The sequence below is a fragment of the Nerophis ophidion genome, linkage group LG20, assembly GCF_033978795.1.
Source record: "Nerophis ophidion isolate RoL-2023_Sa linkage group LG20, RoL_Noph_v1.0, whole genome shotgun sequence".
In the NCBI taxonomy this organism is placed as follows: domain Eukaryota; kingdom Metazoa; phylum Chordata; class Actinopteri; order Syngnathiformes; family Syngnathidae; genus Nerophis; species Nerophis ophidion.
This window is the reverse complement of record NC_084630.1, coordinates 25,205,024-25,227,277: the sequence shown is the minus strand read 5'-3', so window position 1 is coordinate 25,227,277 and position 22,254 is coordinate 25,205,024. Positions and strand designations below refer to the sequence as shown.

At 40.8% G+C, this 22,254-nt stretch overlaps 1 protein-coding gene across 8 annotated transcripts in view; it reads right to left on the bottom strand.

The window, feature by feature from the left end:
* Positions 1-16,255: 16,255 nt before the first annotated feature.
* The window catches only part of elf2b (E74-like factor 2b (ets domain transcription factor)), a 101,307-nt gene continuing 95,308 nt past the window's right edge, over positions 16,256-22,254 (bottom strand). For all 8 annotated transcript variants that reach the window (XM_061880831.1, XM_061880830.1, XM_061880834.1 and 5 more), the window contains 2 exons: positions 22,236-22,254; positions 16,256-18,604 (listed from right to left, as the gene is read on the bottom strand). The exon at positions 22,236-22,254 is cut by the window's right edge and continues 138 nt beyond it. In XM_061880831.1, the coding sequence (XP_061736815.1) occupies positions 18,053-18,604; positions 22,236-22,254 (571 nt within the window). In that variant the 3' untranslated portion in view covers positions 16,256-18,052. The remainder of the gene's footprint in view (positions 18,605-22,235) is intronic.

Here is a 22,254-nt window from a genome sequence, read left to right as displayed (position 1 = left end):
TAATTAATGTATGTTGCTGTGTAATAATCACCTCCTTGGTGGTGAGGCTGCGGACATCAGATCAGAGTTGCTTTGAATTAAAGGTTCATAGAACATTCCATAGGAACTGTTTGGGGTCATTTTTGACCCCACTTGTGGAAAAGTGGGTAGTGATTAGAGATGCGCGGATAGGCAATTATATCATCCGCATCACCAATGTCGTCATCCACCCGCCGTTCACCCGAACCAACATTATATCAGGACCGTACCCGCCCCCTTGCGCAATTACACGTTCTAGATTGAAAGGCATACTGGGTGATACAGAGTAATGATGACAATTGGAGCCGCCAACTTTTCCCGCGACAATAGCGTTCATCCTGATGACAAGAATATGGGCGTGCTGTGAAACCATTGCCTTTGACACCTTCAACAACGTGTATTAATCGATTGTTGGTCCGGCAACATGTTGTGTGCAGCTTGCGCGATTACACAATCAAGATTGAAAGGCATACTGGGTGATACAGAGTACACTGATGGTTGTGATATAAACAACTTTAACACTTACTAATATGCGCCACGCTGTGAAGCCACACCCAACAAGATTGACAAATACATTTCGGGAGAACTTCCTCACAGTAACACATTATAAACGCAACACAACAAATACCCATAAACCTCTGTATCTGTGACGATTCCTGAAAATAGTGTCTCTGTTCCGCGGCCTTGATGTTCTTGGAAGTCAGTCCAAAGTCAACTATGACAGGTGTGTGTCCATGAGAGACAAAAAGGGAGTCCGTTGTGTCTTCGCCGCACTGTCCTTTGGGTGAGTCTTAAAGCCAGGGAAACAATCCAAGTTAGAATTTTTTGTAAGAGAGTGAAAATAAAATTTGCCTTTCACTCAAAATTGTCTATGACTGGTCCTCAAAATTCATCCTACAGGGCAAACAGTCTGATGTTATCCAAATCACAAGAGTGTCCACAGTTCTTCCCACATCCTCCAATTATTTGTGGCAGCTTTGGGGTACTTTGAAAACGGCCAGCAACTTCCAATTTGTCGACAAACCATTGATTGATTGATACTTTTATTAGTAGGTTGCACAGTTCAGTACATATTCCGTACAATTGACCACTAAATGGTAACACCCGAATAAGTTTTTCAACTTGTTTAAGTCGGGGTCCACGTTAAACCAGAGCAACACTTACTCCAATCAGCAGATGTCCTGTTGTCCTCATTCCGAAAAGGTGTATATCTTCACATCCTCGACTAAAAGGGTCGCCAGGCACGCGGCACTCCTTCTTCTCCCCACAGTCCGTCGTGTGTCCGGCAACAACCGGTCCGTCACGACGAGCAGGTTCCCCCAAACACAAGATCTTGTCAATTTCGATGAGGCCAGTTAAGTAGTTCCAATGTTTAGATTTGGAGAGCAGCGCAAAACGAGGCAACAAGAAAGTTTAGATAAGACAAAGAAGCAAGCAGGAGGGATAAGGGAGAAGAAAGGGGAGCGTCCACCCTCGACGACTGCCTGTGAGAAGTGGCATTTAGTTTTGTCAGTTACTGGAGCGCTCTGTTGGTAAGAAACCAAGAACCTTTGAATAGCAAAAAAGCTAGTGAAAGATTATCTACGACTGCACTCTAGTGTTTTGTAAAACATTTTGCAAAAATATGAGTCTCTCAAGTTATTTGAACTGAACTTGCAGGTCACCACTTAAATAGCCCGAATGACGAAAAAGAGAGGACCTAAAATGGAACCTTGAGGAACACCACAAGTATCGCTAAAGTTGAACAAATGACTACTGACTGCATCTGAAGTAAACGAGCTACAGCAATTACATAAATTAAGTTGCATAAATCACGTAATTGAAAAATGTGTAACTGCTAAAAAGGAGAGGACTTAAATCAGACGAGCTACTTTTCAATTGACCAAATCGAACCTCATTCATATATGTAATTTGTATTTATTTATTTATGAAAGTTAAAGTTAAAGTACCACTGATAGTCTCACACACACACACACACGGTGTGTTCAAATTACCCTTTGCATTTGACCTATGGCTGCGGGATATGGCGTTTTTTTAATATCTCGATATTTTTAGGCCATATCGCGATACACGGTATAGATCTCGATAATTTGCCTTAGCCTTGAATTAACACTTGATACCAATAATCACACCAGTATGATGATTCTATGCGTCTACATTAAAACATTCTTGTTCATACTGCATTAATATATGCTTATTTTAAACGTTCATGAGGAGAGGGAAATCACAACTAAGTCAATTTACCAAAACTGTATTTATTAAACAGTTATTAAGCAGTGGCACAAACATTCATGTCATTTCCAAAACAGAAAGTGCAAGATTGTCAGAGACATTGTGGGGCGACATAGCTCGGTTGGTAGAGCGGCCGTGCCAACAACTTGAGGGTTGCAGGTTCGATTCCCGCTTCCGCCATCCTGGTCACAGCCGTTGTGTCCTTGGGCAAGACACTTTACCCACCTGCTCCCAGTGCCACCCACACTGGTTTAAATGTAACTTAGATATTGGGTTTCACGATGTAAAGCGCTTTGAGTCACTAGAGAAAAGCCCTATATAAATATAATTCACTTCACTTAACACATTTTGAAACAAGCTATTAGTGCACTTTTGTGCATGATGTCACTAAGACGACGTATCAAAACAACACTAAATTAAAGTGCACTTTTTGTACAGAATGCCACTACAATAGTTTAAAACAAATAAAGTGCACATTTGTGCATGATTTTGTTGGTGTGGCACCGAATGGAGATGTTGATATGCGGAGTGAGCACACTACATATTAGTGTGGTGAAAATGTCTGGGATTCAACCCAGGGTATCATCCCGCTCGTGGTAGCCAATTTTATGTGGTCGAAAAGTCCGAATCTTAAACAGGACAAATAGAGAGTTTGTCACAACAGTTTTAATTACTCACAATCAGATAGTACAAAGTTGGATTGAGTCAATATGAAAACAGACAGTGTCTCCGGAGACGAAAGATGGTGACTCTCGTGAATGAATTAAGTATGAGAGCCCCCCAGGCTTGGTCTTTCCTTCTTATTTATAAACTCAATGATGACTTGATTCCTTTCATAACAACTTGTGCAACTGTCCAATGTTCAAATGTGACCCGAACAACAGAACTAGCATTTGGTCAGGTGACTTGACCTCTCATGTCATGTCCCTCCCAATGCAAACAGTTGAGAGGTAACCCTAGGAGAGAAATTTTCCACTACATTACCGTAAAGCTACTTTTTGAAGCAACGCTTTAGCACCACACTTGACAAATTACGGTTGTCTGTTCGAAATATTCCCACTTGAAGCCAAACCACCGCCAGACAATGGAGCCCTGCGGCTTTTCTTAGGAATCAATTCTTCCTTCAATTGTTACCAGATACGCACCTTCTTTCTCTCGTATTACCACTCGCACCACAGCTAACGTTACCCATTCTGCTACTGTAGTGAAATGTCTGACCTTTTGGTACCATATTTTGTGTCTGTCAAAGTCTGGAAAGAGAGCGAGGTCAAAAAGCATTAAGAAGGACACAAAAAAAAGGAATGTTTGCTCGTTTCTTTTTTTCCTATTCGGAACCATTGAACATGTGGGTAAAAGTTGAATTTGTGGTCTGTCTGACCATTCTACAAAATGTTTTGATTGTCTATTATGACTAAGGGATTCAAGGATGTTGCAGAACAAACAGGTCCAAAACAACGGGACCTTGACACATGAGGGAAACATATAGACCGGCTAGTAGACCAATACTCTGTGTGATTCGCGTGATTCTCGATTCATCCAATGCCTCCGGAGCACGTTGTCTGTCTGCATGGGCAATTCAATCCAACTTTGTACTTTTTGATTATGGGTAAATAAATTTTGGTTACTAAATTCCCTTTGTTTGCTGTTTAAGCTTCGGACCCTCCACCACATAAAATTGGCGTTCTCGGCAGGATGGAGAAGAAGAAAAAACATGGACCCAGATTTCCCTCGCCCGAACGCGGGTCACCGGGGCCTCCCTCTGGAGCCAGGCCCAGAGGTGGGGCACGATGGCGAGCGCCTGGTGGCCGGGCCTGATCCCATGGGGCCCGGCCGGGCACAGCCCGAAGAGGCAACGTGGGTCACTCCTCCAATGGGCTCACCACCCATAGCAGGGGCCATAGAGGTCGGGTGCAATGTGAGCTGGGCGGCAGCCGAAGGCAGGGCACTTGGCGGTCCGATCCTCGGCTGCAGAAGCTAGCTCTTGGGACGTGGAACGTCACCTCACTGGGGGGAAAGAGCCTGAGCTAGTGCGCGAAGTCGAGAAGTTCCGGCTGGATATAGTCGGACTCACTTCGACGCACAGCAAAGGCTCTGGAAGCACTTCTCTCGAGAGGGACTGGACCCTCTTCCACTCTGGCGTTGCCGGCAGTGAGAGGCGACGGGCTGGGGTGGCAATTCTTGTTGCCCCCCGGCTCAAAGCCTGTACGTTGGAGTTTAACCCGGTGGACGAAAAGGTAGCCTCCCTCCGCCTTCGGGTGGGGGGACGGGTCCTGACTGTTGTTTGTGCTTATGCACCAAACAGCAGTTCAGAGTACCCACCCTTTTTGGGAGCACTCGAGGAAGTACTGGAAAGTGCTCCCCCGGGTGATTCCCTTGTCGTACTGGGGACTTTAACGCTCACGTTAGCAACGACAGTGGAACCTGGAGAGGCGTGATTGGGAAGAATGGCCCCCGGATCTGAACCCGAGTGGTGTTTTGTTATTGGACTTTTGTGCTTGTCACAGTTTGTCCATAACAAACACCATGGTCAAACATAAGGGTGTCCATATGTGCAATTGGCACCAGGACACCCTAGGCCGCAGTTCCATGATCGACTTTGTAGTTGTGTCATCGGATTTGTGGCCTTATGTTTTGGACACTCAGGTGAAGAGAGGGGCGGAGCTTTCTACCGATCACCACCTGGTGGTGAGTTGGCTACGATGGTGGGGGAGGGTGCCGGACACACCTGGGAGGCCCAAACGCATTGTGAGGGTCTGCTGGGAACGTCTGGCAGTCTCCTGTCAGATAAAGTTTCAATTCCCACCTCCGGAAGAACTTTGAACATGGCACGAGGGAGGTGCTGGACATTGAGTCCGAGTGGACCATGTTCCGCACCTCTATTGTTGAGGCGGCTGATCGGAGCTGTGGCCGCAAGGTAGTTGATGCTTGTCGGGGCGGCAATCCTAAAACCCCTTGGTGGACACCAGCGGGGAGGGATGCCGTCAAGCTGAAGAAGGAGTCCTATCGGGTCCTTTTGGCTCATAGGACTCCGGAGGCAGTGGACAGGTACCGACAGGCCAGGCGGTGTGCAGCTTCAGCAGTCGCCGAGGCAAAAACTCGGACATGGGAGGAGTTCGGGTAAGCCATGGAAAACGACTTCCGGACGGCTTCGAAGCGATTCTGGACCACCGTCCGCCGCCTCAGGAAGGGGAAGCAGTGTACTATTAACACCGTGTATGGTGCGGATGGTGTTCTGCTGACCTCGACTGCGGATGTTGTGGATAGGTGGAAGGAATACTTCGAAGACCTCCTCAATCCCACCAACACGTCTTCCTATGAGGAAGCAGTGCCTGGGGAATCTGTGGTGGACTCTCCTATTTCTGGGGCTGAGGTCGCTGAGGCAGTTAAAAAGCTCCTCGGTGGCAAGGCTCCAGGGGTGGATGAGGTCCGCCCGGAGTTCCTTAAGGCTCTGTTTGCAATTTCAGTATGTTGTGGATTTCTGTATCTTTGACTCAATAAATAAAGGGTTTGTATGTTCTCTATATCCAACATTTTGTATTATTCTAACTGATCTTTTCTGTAACACTGTTAGTGAATGAAGTGTACTTTTGTAATTATTTCCCCATATTTCTAAACAGTAACTCAGATATGGTAACACTAGTGAGCAGTACAGAATATAGAGTGATTTTTGGTCTAGAGCATATTTGGCTTTATTCATTATTGACATACTTCTTGCTACTTTATGTTGTATATTTTTTTTACATGAGATTTCCAGTTCAATTTATCATCAATCATTATACCTGGAAATTTGGTTTCATTTACTCTTTCAATTTCTATTCCATCTATTTGTATTTGTGTTTGACTTTCTTTTCTACTGTGACCAAATAGCATTATTTTAGTTTTACTGAAATTCAATGATAGTCTGTTTTTGTCAAACCATTTTTTTTTAATTTGTTCATTTCTTCTGTTATTTGTATTATCTTCTGTGTGTTCTCTCCTGAACAAAACGCTGTTGTATCATCTGCAAATAATACTAACTTTAAATCTCTTGTAACTTTACAAAAGTCATTTATATAGAGATTGAATAATTTAGGTCCTAGTATTGATCCCTGAGGTACACCACAGGATATATTTAGCATTGTAGAATTGTGTTCGCCTAGCTTCACGTATTGTTTCCTGTTTGTTAGATAACTTCTTATCCAGTTTAAGACTAACACTCTGATGCCATATCGTTCTTGTTTTTTGATTCAAATATTGTGATTAATTGTGTCAAATGCTTTAGTTAGATCCATAAACACTGCTGCCCCACCTTTTTTACTATCTATTGCATTAGTAATTTCTTCTGTAATTTCAATTAAAGCAATTGAAATTACTCTTCGAGTATTCTATTTTTATTTATGAAACCCTCTAATCTGTTATTGAACAGTTTTTCAATGATTTTAGAAAATTGTGGAAGTGGAAGTAAAGAAACAGGTCTATAATTTGTAAATAGATGTTTATCTCCAGAGTTATAAATAGGTGCAACTTTAGCTATTTTAATTTTGTTTGGAAATGTACCTGTTTGAAATGATAGGTTACTAATATACATAAATGGTCCTGAGATTTCATCAATAACCTTTTTTATCCTTTCCATATCAATTCCGTTACAATCTTTGATTTACGTTTTTTCACGATTTTAACTATTTCCTCCTGTGTCACATTTCTGAGGAACATCGAGTTGGGATTTCGCTGTATGGTATCATTACCGGTATAGTCCTCAATTGAAACTGGGTCTGGAATAATTTCTTCCAATTTTGGTCCAATATTTACAAAGTAGTTATTAAAGCTTTCAACTACTTCATTTATGTTGTCATTATGTTTATTTCCGTGTAAGAAAGTTATGGGTGTAATCCCTCTTAGTGCCATTTTTAATAAGGCTATTGAGAATGCCCTATGTTGCTCTCATATAATTTTTGTTCCTGTCCAATAATTCACTGTAATATTCTTTTCTACATAATCGTAGTATGTTTGTTAACTTGTTTTTATACTTTTTGTACTTAACTTCTGCCTCTGTAGTTCTTTGTACTATAAATTTTCAATATAGTGTATTCTTCTCCTTACAAGCATTTTTTAATCATTTTGTCATCCATGGTTGATTATTCTTTCTCTGTTTACTACTGAGTTGTCTCCATGGAAAATGTTTGTCATAAAGTATTATGAACTTGTTTAAGAAATGTTCATATGCTTCATCAACCTCTTTTTAATTGCATCCAGCTTAATGAGGTTTTATCCAATCCGATTGCTCTGAGCTCATCCAACAGTACCCACAGCTAAAGACATTTTTCTCAATTCATTTCAGACATCCTTTAACAGCACAGTATGAAAGAGTTGAACGTTATGGGGGACGTTAATCTGGACTGGTTAAATAAGTCGTGTAGAAAGAAACTTAAGGATAAACAGCTTCTACATGACACAAAGGATAAGCAGCCCTACTAGAATTACATTGGATACAAAAATCAAAGAGATCATCTGTAAATACACTAAAACAAAACCCAGAAAGAAAAGTGCTAAAATAAAAATACCTTGGATTAATGAAACAATTTTGGATTCTAATGAAAAATCAGGGCTCAGCTCTCAAAAGAGCAATTACAACAGGTCTAAATACGGATCGTATGATTTAAAAAAATTTAAGGAACAAAGTTACAATGCTGAAGCGGAAGTCTAGGGCTGACTTTCACTTAGAATTAATCAAAGCTGCTCACACGGTCACTAAGGTGGGCATTATGTTTGACATGTCAACTTAATGTGTATTATATTTATCAATGAGAGCATTTTTGTTGTAAATTGTGAGGTATGGCTGTTAAAATCATGGTTGTTTTTACAAATGATGACAGAGCATGTATTGTCTTTGTGTGATGATGTAAATAAGGTGTGGTTGTATTAGATATTAAGTATGTGTCAATGAAAGGGCATTTTATGACTTTCTTAATTTGATTACCTACTATATTATGATTATTTATCGATAATTATTATTATTAATACATATACATTATTAATAATGATTAATTTGTGTCAATTTTATTGCATGATTTTTGTAATCCTTTAATTTAGGTAGCCAGGGACTGCAGATGGAAAGTAGCTATTTAGATATAATCTGGTACAGAACATATCTGTTTTTGAACAATGGTTCTGTACATTGTCCTATCATATAAAGACTAAATTAAATAAGCCAGTGCATGGCTACTTAGTGAATTATTGAGGCCACAATAATTCACTATGTGTTGTAAAATATCAAATTACTATTGCAAAAGCAAACATAGACCTCAAACATGAGCTGTCCTCCACCTCTGCTCTTGCTGCGCTTGACTATCAGCTGTTTTCTTTTTCTTGGATGTTTCTAAAAGTGCTACTACTACTATGACTAACACTGTCCCTTTTTTGGGACAGAGGGGGGAGGAGGTGAGTTTGGATTGTGTCAAGTTTGAGCGCGTCAAGGTTTTTATTTAATTGATAATTACAGTGGTTGGCGGAAGCAACCCCAACCTCAAAGGAGGATGCCAATTCAGTAATTAAATGTTTTGTAAATGATCTAAAACCCCAACATGGTTTCCCCAAAAAGATTAGGTTAAACAATGGCAACCATGTAAAAATAGATACTCACTTAGCCTTGGTCGAAAAGGCTCTCGGACTAGAAAATAGGTTCATCCTCAGTCCCAAGGTAATGTTGAAAACGATAAACCAGAACATCAAAACAAATTGGCAAAAACCTGTGCACAGACCAAATTGAATTTCATTGACAAGTCACCAATAGCAATTTTCGCCCCGCATAAGAACATTGGGGTTTTTGCCTCTATCTGTGGTAGAAATTTTAAGTAAGTGGCCTAGGTCAGAAATCGGTATGGTCCAGGGTTCTAGAACCATGGAAGTGGGGTATGTAGTGGAATTTCTGACCTTTTGGTACCATATTTTGTGTCTGTCAAAGTCCGGAAAGAGAGCGAGGTCGAAAAGCATTAAGAAGGACACGAAAGTAAAGGAATGTTTGCTCGTTTCTTTTTTTCCTATTCGGAACCATTGAAAGATCATATGTGGGTGAAATTTGAATTTGTGGTCGGTCTGACCATTCTAGAAAATGTTTTGATTGTCTATTATGACTAAGGGTTTCAAGGATGTTGCAGAACAAACAGGTCCAAAACAACAGGACCTTGACACGAGGGAAACATATAAATGGCTAGTAGACCAATACTGTGTGTGATTCGCATGATTCTCGATTCATCAAATGCCTCCGGAGGATGTTGTCTGTCTGCATGGGCAGTTCAATCCAACTTTGTACTTTTTTGATTATGGGTAAATAAAACTTTGTACTAAATTCACTTTGTTTGCTGTTTAAGCTTCGGACCCTCCAGCACACTACCTCTCTGCTACACAAGGGCGTATACATATGTGATGTATGTAAGAAGGTGCACTTGCTGTCTGTGAGAAGGAGAGGCAAGAAAGATTGATAAAAGCCTGTAGTGTAATGGCCGCAGCTACAAGCAACTGCGTCACAACGTATACTCGAATATCACAATATAGTCATTTTCTATATCGCACAGAGACAGACCCACAATATATTGAGTATGTCGATATATCGCCCAGCCCTAATTTGACCCATCCACTTGCTCCACCCCTTGGGAGGTGAGGGGAGCAGTGAGCTGCAGCGGTGGCCGCGCTCGGGAATCATTTTTTTTATTTAACCCCCAATTAAATGATAAATGAGTTGTACTTGTATAACGCTTTTCTACCTTCAAGGTACTCAACACGCTTTGACACTACTTCCAAATTTACCCATTCACACACACATTCACACACTGATGGAGGGAGCTGCCATGCAAGGCGCTAACCAGCACTCATCAGGAGCAAGGGTGAAGTGTCTTGATCAGGACACAACGAACGTGACGAGGTTGGTACTAGGTGGGGATTGAACCAGGGATCCTCGGGTTGCACACGGCCACTCTCCCACTGTGCCACGCCGTCCAATTCCAACTCCCAAAAAAAGAGATGCTTTTGTTAACAAGTTCCATCCATCCATCTTTGTACAGTTTTTTTCCGTATTGGCCCTCTGAATAGGGGATGTCACTCAGCATGAAAGGAATTACTCGCTGTGCACTTTTTTGCTTGTTTTATTTGGTACTGCGACAGCAGCAGTAGCAGTAGCAGCAGCAGCAGCAGCAATAGCTGCATTAGCAATAGAAGCAGCAGCAGTAGCTGCATTATCAATAGAAGCAGCAGGTAATAACCTAAAAGTAAACATGAACACAACAAAACAATGTATCTATTTTTGAATCATCATAATGTAAATAATAGACATGAATTAATCAACTGAACCATATTGTTGTCAACCACGATATGACATATTATCAATCACTGTGATTTTATCCTAACTTATTAAGGGAATAAGCGGTAGAAAATGGATGGATGGATTATTAATTTTAGCATTACATTTTATTATCACCATTAATTTATGTCATATAATGTTTTAAATGTGATCACAACTATTTTTAATGTCGCCATGATTCATGGACAAGCATATTAGAAAAAACGAACACAGGTGCTCTATTTGAGCCACACATTACACATTTAAGCAGAACTACATTAAAGAACTACAAATCCCATCAGCCAAACCAGGAAGTAAAGTGCCGGTATTTTCAAACTCAAGCCAAGAATAAACCTACGATCATTCAAATTCAGCCGGACACACACAACGTGACAACACTCTAATACAACAGTTTTCAATCCGCACATTACTGTGGTTGTACTCTTTAACTTAATCATTTTGCCGATGTCGTTCATAAACTGAAATAGTGCGTTTTTGCTCTGGCTGTCAAACAGCCAGCCAGCCGCACAACAAGCGCCGCAGACTTGGCGAACACACAACAAACAAAAAATAAAGGAAGCGAGCAAGCATGGATTTTAAACAATAATTTCAGTTGATTTGACCAAGAAAAGCGGACATAAAATGATTTTACCAGTGGGGTATGCAGGTGACGAAGCACGCTGTATTTTACCAAACGAACAATGACGCCATTTTTAAAAGCTACCTAAGTAGTCACCTGACAGTGGTAGCCACGCCCATCTTAAAATTCCCAAGCAAGCCCGCCATAAATACATATACACATAACAAATACACATAGTAAATACAACACCTCCCACTTAAGTTCCTGATGTCCCATCCAAAGAACTTACACCACAATCAAGAGACCCCACCTCGTGACACCTATTCGATAACCCAGTTACAATGATGTTATTTTTTATTTTATATTATTTTTTTAATTAGTAACTTCTTTGCTTTGGCTAACTAGTGTCCACCCTAATTGTGCGGTGTTGCGTACTGTTGGCCGAAGAAGAGCATAGTCCCAGAGTCAATCATGACCCTCTGGCAGATGATGCGTGCCAGGGTCAATGTTTTTTTTTTGTGTTTTTTTTTTTAAATGGAGTGTGGATGCTCATCTTCGTATATGTACTGTGTGCACTGTATTGGCATGGTGGCAGCGATCCGCCTACACCAACCAGCCAAATAGCTTAAAGAGGTTTGGGCGTTGATTTGGCCAGGGGGTGGGGCAGTGACTGGAACTTTGAAGTCCGCCCCGGGAGACAGCATCATGAAGTCGCAGCTGGAGTCAAATCCTCTGCTGGGATCAGCACGACCAGCCGCCTTACATCCCTTTGCAGGATGATAGTTGATGGGAGTTGTTGACTTGTCCTGCCTTTTGCGTGCGCTTTAGCGGGAGGTCACTCATCACTTGCTGGCATACTCTAGCTCTTTGCTTTCGGCAGTGGATGCAGTCATTTATAACTCTCCTGACTGCTCGTTGGCCCTGTATGATCCAGGCTTTTCTCCGAGTACCTAGGAGAGTTGCTGCAATCCCCTCGTGGTTCTTCTCATGAGCTTCTTGGGCTAGTAATGTGGTCAATCTTGACTGCATAGGGACTAGAGGAATAGCAGGCTTGCCTTCATTCCAGGACTTAATTCGTCCTCCGCAGAGTAGGAGCCCCGTGACCTCATCTTTCCGGACCACGAGTCGGTCCAGAGTTTCATCCCGAAACTCAACTCCGTCCTGGGTTTCGAGGGCAAGGTAATGGAAGGCCTCCGCCCGCTCAACAGCTGTAAGACCAGGCTTTGCATTTCCATTGGCAGTGGCCTGGTGGCTGCCACCTAACCAGGGAACTCATTTGGGCCGCTTGTACCCGTGATATTGTCTTTTCGGTCATAACCCAAAGCTCATGACCATGGGTGAGGATGAGAACGTACATCGACCGATAAATTGAGGGTTTTGCCTTCCGGCTCAGCTCACCAATCTGCCTATGGATCTCACCATCCACTCGCCCCTGACTCGTTAACAAGACTATGAGGTACTAGCGCTTTTCTAATTGGGGCAAGGTCTCCTCCCAAACCCAACCCGGCAATGGCACTCCACCCGATTGTTGACAAGTTAAAGGTGTTTAATGATAATACAAGCATGTTTAAGTGGCCTTGTGGTTAGAGTGACCGCCCTGAGATCGGTAGGTTGTGAGTTGAAACCCCGGCCGGCCGAGTCATACCAAAGACTATAAAAATGGGACCCATTACCTCCCTGCTTGACACTCAGCACCAACGGTTGGAATTGGGGGTTAAATCACAAAAAATCATTACCGGGCGCAGCCCCTGCTGCTGCTCACGGCTCCCCTCACCTCCCAGGGGGTTAAGAAGGGGATGGGTTAAATGCAGAGGACAAATTTCACCACACGTATTGACTGGGTGTGACAATCATTGGTATTTTAATGTTAACACATATAGATCCCTTTCTTTCATGAAGACAAGAATATACAGTGGGGCAAAAAATTATTCTCCCACTTAAAATGATGACAGAGGTCTGTAATTTTCATCATAGGTACACTTCAACTGTGAGAGACAGAATGTGATAAAAAAATCCAAGAATTCACATTGTAGGAATTTTGAAGAATTTATTTGTAAATTACGGTGGATAAGTATTTGGTCAACCATTCTCTCTCACTGATGGAATGAGGTTTTGGCTCAAAATCTCACGATACATGGCCCCATTCATTCTTTCCTTAACACGGATCAATCGTCCTTTCCCCTTAGCAGAAAAACAGCCCCTAAGCATGATGTTCCCACCCCCATGCTTCACAGTAGGTATGGTGTTCTTGGGATGCAACTCAGTATTCTTCTTCCTCCAAAAACGACGAGTTGAGTTTATACCATCCATCCATCCATCCATCCATCCATTTTCTACCGCTTATTCCCTTTCGGGGTCGCGGGGGGCGCTGGCGCCTATCTCAGCTACAATCGGGCGGAAGGCAGGGTACACCCTGAAAGTTTTATTTTGGTTTCATCTGACCACATGACATTCCCCCATGTGTTCTCTGGCAAACTTCAGACGGGCCCGGACATGCACTGGCTTAAGCAGGGGGACACGTCTGGCACTGCAGGATTTGATTCTCTGTCAGCATAGTGTGTTACTGATGATAACCTTTGTTACTTTGGTCCCAGCTCTCTGCAGGTCATTCACCAGGTACCCTCGTGTGGTTCTGGGATTTTTGCTCACCGTTCTCATGATCATTTTGACCCCACGGGATGAGATCTTGTGTCGGGAGCCCCAGGTCAAGAGAGACTATCAGTGGTCTTGAATGTCCTACATTTTCTGATAATTGCTCCCACATTTGATTTTTTCACACCAAGCTGCTTGCCTATTGTAGATTCACTCTTCCCAGTCTGGTGCAAGTCTACAATTCTTTTCCTGGTGTTCTTCGACAGCTCTTTGGTCTTGGCCATAGTGGAGTTCGGAGTCTGACTGTTTGAGGCTGTGCAGGTGTCTTTTATACAGCTAACGAGTTCAAACAGGTAACGAGTGAGAGCCAGAGATCTTCCTTGTTTGAAGTGACCAAATACTTATTTTCCACCATAATTTACAAATAAATTATTTAAAATTCCTACAATGTGAATTCCTGGATTTTTTTCCACATTCTGTCTCTCACAGTTGAAGTGTACCTATGATGAAAATTACAGACCTCTGTCATCATTTTAAGTGGGAGAACTTGCACAATCGGTGGCTGACTAAATACTTTTTTGCTCACTGTAAGTTGGTGTATTACCTGATTCTGATGACTTGCATTGATTGGGATCAGACAGGATTCTAGCAAGCTGGCTCCTCGTTAGAAGATAGGCGTCCATCTACGTGCTAACATCCACATTTTTTGAATGGAGGAGGAAAAAAGTCATTTCTGTCCAATACCACATTAAAGTGGTTGCTTTTTGGCATTTTATTAGTCCAGCTTTACAATAAATACATTGGCGGCAAACTCCATAGCTTGCTAGCTTTTTGATATGATACTCTTATTTTGTAAGCAGCGCTTTTATTGTGAAGACCAGAACTGTGCAGTTGATCTTTGGAGTTTTTGACGAGTCTGTTGAAATAAAAAGTGTTTCTCGCCTTCCTTGCAACAATAGGAGCTACAGTTAAGATATGTGTTCAACAGGAACTATTGTATGTGTTGCAACGGGGACATTATTCAGCGATACACCGGAAAATGGAGTACAGCTTGTAACGTACTGTTGTCAAAGTGTCTGCCGAAGTTGAACAATAAATTAAGGCCCAGTTTGATGTAAATAAATTGTGTAGTCTGTGTGGGATAGGGAACATAATTTAACTCTACTCTTGGTCATTTTTTTTCTTTATTATGATCTCGCAGCAGCCAGCGTCAATCAAGTGACGTCATAGTGAGGATTCATTGCAAATGTTTAGGTCCATTTTATCTTCTGTACAACAGGAGCACTCTAGTGTTTATTGGGGTTTGCTGCAAAATGTTTACCTCCCAAGTTCTGAATTGATCTCGGGGGCCGGTGTGGTGTAAGTCCCGTGCCAAGTTTGGTAATGGGACAACCTGATTTACAAAACCAATGAAGTTGGCACGTTATGTAATTCCTAAATAAAAACAGAATACAGTGATTTGCAAATCCTTTTAAACTTATATTCAATTGAATAGACTGCAAAGACAAGATATTTAACGTTTGAACTGGAAAACAATTTCACAAATATTAGCTCGTTTGGAATTTGATGCCTGTATGATGTATAAAAAAGCTGGCACAAGTGGCAAAAAAAAACTGAGAAAATTGAGGAATGCTCACCAAAGACTTATTTGGAACGTCCCACAGGTGAACAGGCTAATTGGGAACAGGTGAGTGCCATAATTGGGTATAAAGGCAGCTTCTATTAAATGCTCAGTCATTAAGAAACAAGGATGGGGCAAAGGTTACCACTTTGTGAAGTGAGCAAATTGTCCAACAGTTGAAGAACAACATTTCTCAGCAAGCTATTGCAAGGAATTTAGGGATTTCACCATCTACGGTCCGTAATGTCATCAAAAGGTACAGAAAATCCTGAGAAATCACTGCACGTAAGCAAGGTAAAAAAACAATGCCTGTTCAATCCCTCAGGCGGTACTGCATCAAAAAGCGACATCAGTGTGTAAAAGGATATCACCGCATGGGCTCAAGAACACTTCAGAAAACCACTGTCAGGAACTACAGTTGGTCGCTACATCTGCAAAGCGAAAGCAATTTATCAACACCCAGAAACCCCGCCGGCTTCACTTCAAAAATTGGTCTCCTCAGTTCCCAAACATTTACGGAGTGTTTTTAAAAGGAAAGGCCATGTAACACAGTGGTAAAATGCCCTTGTGCCAACTTTTGTGCAATGTGTTGCTGCCATTAAATTCTAAGTTAATGATTTACAAAATCATTGTATCGTTTTTATTTACGCAACATGCCAACTTCACTGGTTTTGGGTTTTCTACTTCAATATCTACTCTTTGTAGACCCTACACATGTCCTGAAAACATTGGGATTTTCCTCCCAAAAGGTTAAGATAGCAAAATAATCCAGAAAGTATGATCAAGTAAATAAAAAGACCAACTTTGTTAATGTTTTGCAAAAATAGTGTTTTGGAGTCAAAGACTCCAAGTAAAAAGCAAATAGGTAAATACATATTTTACACACAATAAGTTTCAAATGTTTTATGCTTGAGTAAAATCTACTTTAATACACTTTGAAACAAGAGTACAACAAAATATACTTCAAATGTTGAATATACAAACAGTTCAGTCTGAACACAAACTTCTGTATTTTCCCTCTTTTTTGATTTAAAAAAAAATAATAATGAAATGTCGGACACGAGCAAACATGACAAAAAAATGACCTCTGAGTGACATCAGACTAAGACTGAAATTGCATTCAGTATTTTTTAGACACCCTTTAGCAAAAAAAATGATTAGGTTATATACATATTTGTTACATTACAAAATAATTCTAAGAATGTTCTGCAAAGTACAGCTAAATTCTGAAACTGAAAAAATATTTAAACAATTGTATTTAACTTGAATTGCGTATTCCTGATATATATAAAAAAAACATAAAGGAAAAAAAAGTACACCAAAAAGAAGCAGACTTGCTTTTCATCCAGAAGCTAAAAAGTGTATCTTCTTCACAGGTGGCAGTGTAGCTTGTGCATACATGATGGTGGTCTTTGTGGTAGTATGCTAAACCCAGTCAGTTAATGAGAATTTAAATGTTAAGTTTTTTTTTCTATAATACTGTGCTTGGTAAAGTTAGAAAAACAACAAAATTAACTTCAGCTCAGCTTACCTTTCAGACACTACATAAAAAAGAAAACAATGTAAGGCTGCTCTGTAAACCATATAGTAGCTATTATATATACACACGTGTGGTCATATACATATAGTATACACACGCACACACACACACGCACTAAGGATGGCCTTTAGGAGTTACAGTGTTTCCCCAGAAATACATTTTCATTCAATTCATTAACACGCCTGGTCTGCCAGAGAATAAGAAGACTTAGCAGGACTGATCATTACTGTTACCAATTTAGAGGTATTGATCAGAGCAAGTAATCAGAGCCCCCCACAGTAAATAAAAACTGGCAAAAAGAAGACTTTTTCAGCAGTTCTAAAACTTTTTTTTTTTACCAACATGGCCAATTATGTGAATTTGATGACTACATCATTAGCCTACAGTACACACAAATACATTGCATTCCTGTGTGAAACACTGGTGTAAAATTTGAAAGCTTCCTTTCATAAAAAATGTATGACAACATCAAGCAGTCCAACAGCAGAACAGCAATAATATTGATAGTGCATGCAGAGCTGGATAGAGCTGCTGGATGCTGGTCACCGGTGTTACTTCAAATGCAATGAACACCATCTTGTGGCGTTAAAACCATTTTCTAAAAATAGAACAGGGAAATTGCTTACAGCCACAGCTGTCAACACCAACCTGTATTTTTGACTCAGGGGCGAATTAAGAAACCCTGGCGTTATTTAATTTTGTACCAGATAGTTGAAATAAAATCTGTACACCCACTTTCGGCACACCCCGCGTATTCATATCCATGTATGTGTGTATGGATATACAATGTGTGTGTTTTATACACATCTCTTTCAGGCCCCATGTACACACGCACACACACACACTCATTCTGTTATTACAGTGACTGAAGTCAGATTGCTAGGTTTTGTTGCAGAAAATCATTCTACAAACATCTCACTCAAGCTCCATTGTTTGTCTGTTGAAGTTTCTAATTTGTTGTAGTGTTGTTTGAAAAGCCAGTGGGTGATTGAGACGTTAAAACTTGGTAGTGGATCTGGGCTGGTCCCTTGAAGTCTGTGTTCCTATGTTGGATACTTCCAGGTTCTATGCAAGAAGTTCCCCACGACCAAAAAAAGACCACCTGCTGCTGGTATGGAGTAACAATGATGTCATAACTCACTTTCAGGAGGAAGATTCTCAACATTCGGGCTCTTCAGTCTTTATGATGACAGGCATCTCTTTGCTTAGCACATCAGGGTCCCTTCGGGGTTTGGCCTGGTTCTGTTGGACCGCCACCGCCATTTGCACAGCTTGTACTGGAACGCCGGCGGCCTTCAGATTGTCCCCTCCCACCACCAGCTCGGAGCCGTTGAAAACGCCACTAATTATGCGAGGCGCCGCCACCATCGCCTGATTGGCCGTCGACACCGTGACCGCCCCCCCGCCGCTTACACTTCTCGACACCACCAGAGTCTGCGCTTGTGCCTGAGTTGGCATGGACAGCCTCATCACCTGTGCTCCCGAGGCCACGCTGACCGGGGTGAGGGTCTGGACCGTCAAGGGGCTTCCGAGGAGGCCGATTCCCGGGGTCGAGCTCCCGACGCCAGACTTGACATCTGTGGGGGTCTGAAGCTGACACTGAGCCAATTGATGGGCGGGGATTGTGATGATCTTGGCCAGCTGGACCGTGATCTTCTCTCCGTTCTCTGCGGTGGCCGGTACCATTGTGGGGATGGTCTGGATGACAACCTACAGCCAACAAATGACATCCATTTCAGTTGTGCCTGGAGGCCATTTTTAAAAAATTGACAATTAACATATAAGGTTTTGTCACCTATAACAACAGTAGTCCCCAACCTTTTGGTATCCGCGGACCAGTCAACGCTTAATAATGTCCTTTTTTTTTTTTTCTTTGTCATGAAAAAGGGAGGTTTTTGTGCTTGGTGCACTAATTCTAAGTGTATATTGTGTTTTTTATGTTGATTTAATAAATAAATATATATATATATTTTTTTTCCACGGCCCGGTGGTTGGGGACCACTGACCTATAACACCAACATAACATGTCTTATTATATATAAGTATTAGCATTAAGGTTTACGGTATACTGGTACTAGTATAGCATCACAGTACTAATAAATCAAAAACGATACTATACTCCGTTTGAAAAGTACTGATTCCAGGGCATGACATTGCTGGTTTTACGAGCAGACGAGCATGTTCTGCAGCGCACAACCACGGAGTACTTACAAGCAGACACAGTGTATAGAAAGAAAAGGGAGAATGGGCGCTAACGATAAAGGTAAAGTTATAACACCCGCAGGAAGAGGTGTTTTAAACATAGCTAGCGGCTTATTGTATTTCCATGAATTGCCGCCGGGTATATACTATGCGCCTTCCTAGAATTACTGCCGGGTCAAACTCTTTTCGCAAAATATTTTTTTTATTAGTATTATTTTTTGTTAAAATAAAGCCAATTATGCCATTTTTTGTAGTTCCCCTTATTTAGAAAAGTATCGAAATACATGTTTGTGCCATTACCAAAATATTGGTATCGAGACAACCCTAATTAGCATATTTTTACTTTTTTTTTTTTTAATTACTAACATCAATGTAAAGAATCACCATTACATGTTTTGTAGACCACAAGGAAGTGTTTTAAATGTCGAAAAAATGTATCATAATATGACCACAAAAAATGACAATATGGAGTCTAAATAGTAGTAGGGGTGTTCAAAACGAAATTGATTCACATCCAAATTGGACTTTTGATTTATTACGGTTCTAAATTGATTGATTAAATTAAAAACCTTTAAGACTCAATTTTCAAAGAGATGTAGTAGGCCATTGACATGCTTGTCTCATTCATTAAAAAGAGCTTTTGTAATCAGTTTCAAAAAGGTTTTATAATCATTTTTACACCTATTATATAATGCAAGAATCAGTTTGATAGTGTTAAAACGAGAATAAAAAAAGTGTTGTAAGATTCAAATCTCTACTTAAAAGACCAAAGCTGATTAAAAAAAAAAAAAATGATTTGATTAAAACCAAGGATGTTAGCACCTTTTGAGAAAAAAAAGAGTAATATTTTTATCAGCACAAAGTTCTGCCACGCAAGCCCCGAAATAAAATTGTGAAAATCAAGACTACATTTACTGGACTTGGGTGATTTTCTACATTTACATTTTACCTTACGATTTATTCTCATCTACCAACCTTTTTTGGGTGTCTTTTTGACACTTTTATGTCCGATGCAATGTACCACAGAATGTTTTGTTTTACTATTAGATAACTTACTAACAATTATATGACACACATGGAAAGAACTCAGAAAACATTTCCCATTTGGAAACTCAATTTTTTAGCCACGCCCCCTCGGGTAACTTACTTTCGAAATTATTACCTCGGTTTAAATCAGTCACGTAAAAATATACCTTCTCGCCGGCTACTAATAAATACTACAACCGGTTCGGAACTAACCGCCATATGTGTGCAAATGTGTGTGTGAATGGGTGAATGTGGAAATAGTGTCAAAGCGCTTTGAGTTGCTTGAAAAGGTAGAAAAGCACTATCCAACTATAACCCATTTGCAAACAGTGTCCACATTGTAATCATCCAAATTTGACTGACAGCAAAGTACACAATCGTCAACATTGTGGCTCGACGAGCGAACGGAGGAGACAAGCTAGTAGCTAGATTGTTGGCTAACTAGTCTCCCCTTCCTGTAACTCAGTGCGGAATTCAGGCAAGAGGAACAGCAAATACCTGCTGCTGAGGCGAGCGTTCAAAAAAAGATCGTATTTTTAATTATACTTCATTCAAAAAACACGGTAGTTATATTTTGATGCGAAAATTAATGTTTAAAAAAAACGCTGATTCCCATGGACATTTTGCATGCCTATAAAACATAAGCACAAGACCCTGAAAGTGTGTGTTGTAGGAATACGAAGCAAAAATATCACAGCAACATTTTGAAAGAGCAATAGAATAGAAATATTTTTTAATTCCTGGGGGAAATTCAGCTGCATATATTATAGCATGTCGACTATTTTATACATAGTGTATTAACATTTGAACAGTTTTTTAAATAGAAAATGTGAAATGTTAAAATGGCTTCAACATGCTAGTACCGTATTTTCCAGACTATAAGGCACACTTCAAATCTTTTTTTCCCTCAAAACTCGGCAGTGCGCCTTTAACCCGGTGCAGCTAATGTAAGGAATTAGTTTGCTTGAGCTTTCCCACCTCGAAGCTATTTTATTTGGTACATGATGTAATGATAAGTGTGACAAGTAGATGCCAGTCAAACATTAGAGGTAAGTGTAGGCTACACTATGATGGAAATATGACAGGTAAACAACAACATTTAATATGTTCCATTGAAAATATAGAACATTACATACGCTCAGAAATCCATCAAAATGTTTACAATGACTTTAGTAAACTATGAAGCTACACCGCTTGATGTGCTTCAACATACGAGTATTATTATGGTGTGTGTAAAAGGGAAGACATTATCTGGCGTTTTGTTTCGCAATATTATGCAAAAACAACTTTTCTTACCATCTGGTACCTGCTGATCTGTATTTGGGATCTGCATAAGTCCTGAAAAATTGCACGTTTCCACCTTTGAAGTCCGTGTTGACACCGTAGTTGATAAGCTTCTTATTTTTCTCTATCTTCTTGTTATGGGGGCATTTATCCTCCGCTGTTGCCATTTGCATTATAAAGTTGTGTAAAGTTCTTATTTTTATCTGTCAGTGAACTCGCCATGAGAGAACTAAACATACCAGTATAGTATAGTGGGTTTACATTATTCACCCAAGGAACTTTAGTTATTAGAGAGATGGGTCGGACGTTTGACGGGACACATTTCCGGTGCTATTGTTTCCGGATGAGAAGATGCTGCTCCGTTATTGATTTAAGTAAAGTCAGTTAGCTCCATCTTTTGCCACTACTTCCACTCCCGTCCTTGCACGCTACACCACTACAACAAAGATGACAGGGAGAAGACGCTGTCAAAAGGTGAGCCGCGTAAATAAGACCACCCACAAAACGGCGCATCCCGAAGAAACAGTCAGAAAGCGGCTTATAGATGATCTGTAAAAAATAATCTATGCAACATTGTGACCAAAGAACCACCATTACATGTTATGAAGACCACAAGAAAGTGTTTTCAATTTAGAAAAATTAATAAGAATATGACCCTTTAATGCGCCTTATAATCCGGTGCGTCTTTTGTATGAAAAAAGATAAAACAATACATCCATCGCCAGTGCGCCTTATGATCCGGAAAATATGGTACATATTTTCCAGTTAGCTCCCCTGAAAGAAACCTATCAGCCAGTTTAAAAAAATAGGGAATACCCAGCAAACCCACCTTCTGCTGGGAGTTGGTG